Source organism: Cheilinus undulatus, linkage group 11 (genome assembly GCF_018320785.1).
Source record: "Cheilinus undulatus linkage group 11, ASM1832078v1, whole genome shotgun sequence".
Lineage (NCBI taxonomy): Eukaryota > Metazoa > Chordata > Actinopteri > Labriformes > Labridae > Cheilinus > Cheilinus undulatus.
Genome location: NC_054875.1, coordinates 41,095,988 through 41,102,254, shown reverse-complemented (window position 1 = coordinate 41,102,254; position 6,267 = coordinate 41,095,988). Strand labels below are relative to the sequence as shown.

Sequence of the window (6,267 nt, the reverse complement as noted above, 5' to 3'; positions counted from 1 at the left end):
TTCTGGCATTTTTCAAAAAGACTTTGCAAATCACTGTGTTGTGTTTTTATTGTCTCAACTTTTTGGAATTGAGGGTTGAACTTCTAGAGCTAGAGAAGACAATGACAAAATTTTAAAAACACTGTCAAAGTAACCGAAGTAGAGGAGAAGCTCAATAGAGTGGAGACAACAGAATAAGTACTTGTGTCAAAGTAAAGTTGTCAGATCGATAAAAAATCAAGTTTTTCTGTTTGCAAAGGAAAAGTAAATGTAAAATCTACTGTGGTGGAAGTCTGCTGATGTCTCTAATGGAGACACACTGTGTGTAAAAGAAGCTGAGATTCACCTCACAGAGTTCAAGGTGAAACAAGCAGCAAGTAACAGAGATATCAAAGTGTATTTACATTTAGGAATGCACACGTCCACTGGGATTTACACCGTTTAAATTTGCTCTGTGTAGCAGTTGGATGGTCTCAGATAGTCGATGACCACAGTCAACCTCTTATATTTAAGACCACGGTATGTGCTTTTTGTGACAGCTTTATGCTTCCTCCATACAGCGATAACAGTGCAGCTCTGCTCAGTGGCCTTGAGGAAATATTTTCCTTGTAGGGTGTGGAGGGAGACAGTTTAGGGGAGGAATTCACATGGGGCTCGATGGAGTGATGAAAGGAGGGTGTGTTGGCGCAGAGATGGATGGGAAATAAACGAGAAACGCTGTCACATACAGTGAATGGTGACAGAATGCGAACGCACTGATGGATGCAGTGAGTCGACTCCGGTCCGACTCATGAACATGTCTTTACAAAAGACAGCTGGTGGATGTTTTCACCGCCCCACCCAAACTGTGAAAGACAAAACAGTGTGAAGTGATGTCATTACTAGAGCTCACACAAACCAGCTGTGCGACCATATGTTTGAATTCAGCGTTAGAGAGCGTACATGAGCCGTCTCTGTGGTTAAACCCCCATCGCCCTTCTCACTCACTCCTAAATGATTGATGGTTTTCTTATAATAAAACAAGGCTGACACCAATTCATAAAAAGTTATTTCTTTATTTCTTCATGTTAAATCCAATTCAAATGACAGGGTGCTAGTAAAATGAAACCATCACATTGGAATGTTAGCAATGAAATTATACACAATAGACTGAAAGGAGAAATCAATGCGAGACAGCACATTTATTATCAGAACATTTCCCTCACTCTAATAAAAACATGGCAGTTTCCTTTGTGGATCAATTTACAAAAGCCCACATTTATACTACTAAATTTTCCTGTGATAAAAAATATTTTTAGTCTTTTCTTTAAATCACAGCCTATCCATCATATCTTGGGATTACACTGGTTTTGTCAGTACATTTCTCAAGATCTCGAGTCAACAACTGAAATGGACTCCTTATAATAAGAAACAAGCATCTTTATTCTGAGACTGAGATAAATAAGTCAGGCTATTTAGAAAATAAACATGATTTGTATCACAGAAAAATAAGTAAAATAGGATGTGAGAATTTATGTCCTCATAGGCTGACTAGACAATTTTCAAATCTTAAGGGTGGGAGACCATAGGCAGAAACAAAATGCAGCAAAATGCCTATGACGAACTTTTACTTTGAAGGACACGTCTCCTTCAATTACATCTTTTGTTCCATTTCAAGTCCAAATCAAATTTTTCATAAAAATATTGTCTATGATATAAAAATTTAAGAAATTTGGATCATGATTCACCTGTGGACCAGTTAAGAACAACTGTACTAGATGATCTGACCAGACCACGAGACCACACCCCTGCTGTTTGTAGTAACAGTTTCACAGTGGAGATTCCACAGTAAGATCAAACAAGACGGCAGAAGAAAAACAAATCTACAATATCTTGAGACACTGGAAAGGCACGTATGTTATCATCACACAAGCTTGTTTTCTTTAACAATATTCTACTTGGCCTTGAGTATAGTTGTGTTGATATCTGCTACCATGCTCTCATTGGCTGTTGCAGGTATGCCATCGAACGCAGCCTGATCTGGGATCGTAGTTGTCAAACATGTTTGACTCTTATGATTTAATTTGAAGAAGACTTAGTTGGAACGACGGAAAAAAAAATCATTAACACCTCTACTCGAGGATTATTTGACAAATAATCAGTCGGTGGGGTGCAAATCGGGCCATAAATAATCTAACATGGAGTGAGCTTTAGGGTTTCCCCATCATTCTACAGTAGAAGCAGGATTGGAGATAGCTTTTAAGTGTTAAGATAAACTGTTTAAATGAAGATGAAATTTCCAGTTTAAGTGCCAGAATGAAGAAAAAAAAAATCTTTCACATCCAGTCAATTAAAAAAATGTCTCATCTAAGCAACTTAACTCTCCTTTCTAGCATATTTCTTAATGACTGTATATTAAGATGGATGAAGTGACAGCTGCCTGGTAGTGAAGCCAAAAGATTTAGAGCTCCCCCTGCTGGTTTGCTGCAGTACAGGTCATAAACCGCGCTTCCTAGATGTAAACAAATGGTATAAAAAACTATTTTTGTCAAACTAAGATGCGTTCATGATGGTCTACCATGCTGATTTGTTGACAAATGCGGCTCCTTACAGTATTTCTATCAGCAGAATAGAGGAGAAAAGGCAAAAGAAAACACAACAAAGCTAAAAATACAGTCATAAGTTTCCTGTCTGATTCAAATGGACACATGATTTTTCCTTCCTGAAGACTCGAGGGATCTATGATGTATTATCGGGGGCTTAAATGCATACTTGTGTTTGCAAAAGGGGTGTGGCCCATTCTGGAGCTATATTGGCTTCAGTTCTGTACAATAAAAGGAGATGGGGAAGCACTGTCCGTATTAATATACAATCAATGTTTTTGACCTTGAGCAGAACAGTTAAAGGCTATTTTGAGAGGACATGAACTTTGAAATCTTTGGCACAAAGAGTAAATACACTTATTAAAAATACTGAAAAAACCTATACACACTGTTCAATAGAAGAATAGCAATGGTAAAAAGAGCTTATACAGTATATAGAAAAAAGAATAACACTGACAAATGGATGGATCCGTCTAAGGCCTTTAGGAGTCTGTTGCTCTCACAGTCAGTCGCATGGTTTTCAGTAGCGACTGTGAGGAGGCCTGCCAGCTTTGTGTTTGCAGTGATAAGATGATAAAACAGACAAAACGGTGTCAGTCAGACTTCAACACTCCTCCCTCCTCACCGTAGGGAGCTGTCACTTTGTCGACATATTTTACAAGAATTCTACACTTTTCATGGCTTATGTTACATGCACAATCAGACTCATCAGTCACTCACATTATGTAGATCATCGTCTACCACTTACAAATGACCACGCATACGTACAGTAAGCGAGATAAAATGTGAGGATATACACGCCGTCCATGCACAGTACAGAGGCAAGCATACACACATGCAGCATCTAAAGCAGCATGCATTCACACACACACACACACACACACACACACATCAGTAACTCAAATCTAATAACAGTATATAAGAAGTGGATGTAGCCAGTGTGAAATCATTCACTGATCCAAGGATGTGTTTAAGTAAGTGCAAAATATGTATTTAGGTAACATTATCATGATAATTAAGATTGTTTTATTACAAAGTATTTCACAAAGTCCACCCTTCACTGAATTTTTCATTTATTTATGCAAGATTAAACTGTGACTGAAATATTTATTTCAAATGTATCTATCTAAGTCTGAAGTGTCAGAATAGGTGTACTCGGAAACGGACCAATCAGACAGTGTTTTCCTCACTCATCGCAGGTTTTTGTCTGCCTCTAAATGCTTTCATGTGAACATGGACTGAAGCTGATGTCATATGCAACAATGTAACAAATTGGTCCTTAATTCAGACCAGATCAAACGAACTAGAGGTGTAAAAACATCCTGAGATAACAAAGCTGCTTTTTCCCATAATAATGGTGTGATTTTCCTGGAGATGTCAGAGAAATAACCACAATTTAAATATAATCGCTGGAAATTTGAGTAAAATGAAATACATGCATGCATGTCCTCTCAGGGCTGCTGTAGTGATGCACTTTTAAAATGTTTGTTTTGTCCTGTCTCTTTGTTGAGTCCTGATTTATTCATCTAAAGTCCAAAGAGCATTTTCCATTGAATAAATTAAAGAGACAGAACATTTCTGGAAATTTAGGTCCTGATTTCCCATTAAAGAGGTAGCGGGTCAGTTAAGAACCACTGCCCTTTGTTTATCATCTATTATACTTCAAAAGAGAAGATATTATAGAAAACTAGCACCATGTTTAATGGAGAAAGACTTTAAATTAGTGACTGAGATCATAAAGTGATGATTGAGGTAATAATTCTATACTCAAGTACTCCCCCTGTTTCCCCAAGGCATTCATGACCTCTGAAAACAAATAATGCTTCAGGTTTGGAGGCTGTATTATATAACAGAAACTAAATAGGTCACTATATATGATGGCATCTTACAGCTCAATATCCAGTTACGAATAAGCAAAAAATTTGAAAAGCAACAAGTCTATTATGTAGCGTTATTGGGTCAAGATTATCTATAACCTGCGGTGTTTCTAATTCAAAAAGCACCATGTTCATATCCTAGCCAAAATACTCTTATTTGCAGCTACTCAAAAATCAACACTTTTTAACATCCATTTTTGGTTGATCAGTGTTCTCCTTTGCAACCAGTGACGTCTCCCCCTGCTGGCTGCAGGTTGAAACAGGCTACATCCACTCCTTATGTACAGTCTATGACTCAATCAGACAAACCAGAGCCCAATGGATTTTCTCTCTGAGAAGCTTTGTAAACAGATTCAAGGCAGTGTGATTTATTTCCTGTCTATCTAGGCCTTACAAGAAGCTATTTACTTTATGTGCTTGTTCTGTATTAACTAGTGGAGGATTTACTGGAGCTTTAAAACCAGATGACGTGCAGAGACATATCTGCAGTCATCACTGGAACCAGTGCTGATTAATGCTAACTCTTTTCCCACCCAGAGCTGCCCATCTCCTGTTCCTCAACAACCCAGGGACCGAGCCTTCGTCATCACCAACATCATTCATCACTGTCAGTGCCATAATCGTCAGACTACTTCTCCTGATGTTAATTGAGGCACAACGCCAAAGGAGGAGGCAATAATGGGGTTGTAATAAGAGCAGCATTGATTTAAAAGATAGCTCTGGTCCCTGAAGTTCACTGGAGTCTGTGGGTTTGGGCAGGAGTGGATTCAGAAAAAGGGGGCTGCATATGAGTGTGGGTATGTATGTGTTTGGATGGATGGGTGTGTTTGTAGGGGTAGTTCCTGGGCTGAAGTTATTTGGAGACTATTTCACAGCTCGGTGTCTGCCGTCTTGGCAGTGGTGGAGGTGCCGTTGGTGGGAGGAGGAGAAGGCTCGGTCTTGGCCGCCTCAGGAGACTCTCCGTTAACGCTGGGTTTGTCTGTGGTCTCTGGAGGGGGGTTCAGGGGGGCCACAGATACCAGAGTGTTCCCCTGGTTCTCCTGATCAGCTGGATAGGCTTCCTCTGCCTGTAAATACAGGACACATTAATAATTCAGTATGAGTCGAATGCAGCGTGGTAAAATGAAGTTTCATCTTTAGCAGGGTTATTAGTAAATGACCAAATCTCTTGAATTAAAGTCTCTTTCTGACCTTCAAACACAAGAATGACAAGGTTATTTATTTATTTATTTAGTGTTTCCGCCTGTGATATAACATTTTTAACACATCAATACATCGTTCTTATAAATTAACCTCTCCACATTATAATTTGATCCTTTGGGGCTCAAGTTATCTTAGATACAAGTGGGGGAGCTCAAAGGAAAAAAGGTTTGAAACCACTGGTTTACATGATTCATTACTATTTAGTTTAATGATATAAAAGAAAATGGATTTGTACAGAAATTATCATTGACATCAGGAATTTGTCAGATGGCTTGCCTCCACTGATCAAAAGTAACCATTTGTAATAAAACAGAAAATGTATTGGATGAGTCATGCTGCATCGTGATGCTTCACAGTGTTGAATTAAATCCTGAGACCAGTCAAGATGCACAACTCTAAACTTCATAGTTCCTCCTCCATAGATCCCTCTTCTATGGTACCTTCCCCTGTTTACTTTGCCGCCTCCCTTCTAACTTTTTGGACATTTCCTCTTGGTGTAATTTTTGTTTACTTACTAATAATCACATTCCAATCCCCTTTTTCATGTAAACATTCCTTTATTCTGTATTTAACTGGACTAATAGTCATTAGTCCCTTACTGCAGGGCTTTTCAGCCCATGACCCCC

General features: G+C 38.7%; 1 protein-coding gene across 1 annotated transcript in view; it reads right to left on the bottom strand.

Annotated features, from left to right (window-relative positions):
- Positions 1–1,014: 1,014 nt before the first annotated feature.
- si:dkey-261h17.1 overlaps positions 1,015–6,267 on the bottom strand; it is a 44,588-nt gene continuing 39,335 nt past the window's right edge. The window contains exon 8 of the mRNA XM_041799412.1: positions 1,015–5,505. Coding sequence (XP_041655346.1) covers positions 5,308–5,505 — 198 coding nt within the window. The 3' untranslated portion in view covers positions 1,015–5,307. The remainder of the gene's footprint in view (positions 5,506–6,267) is intronic.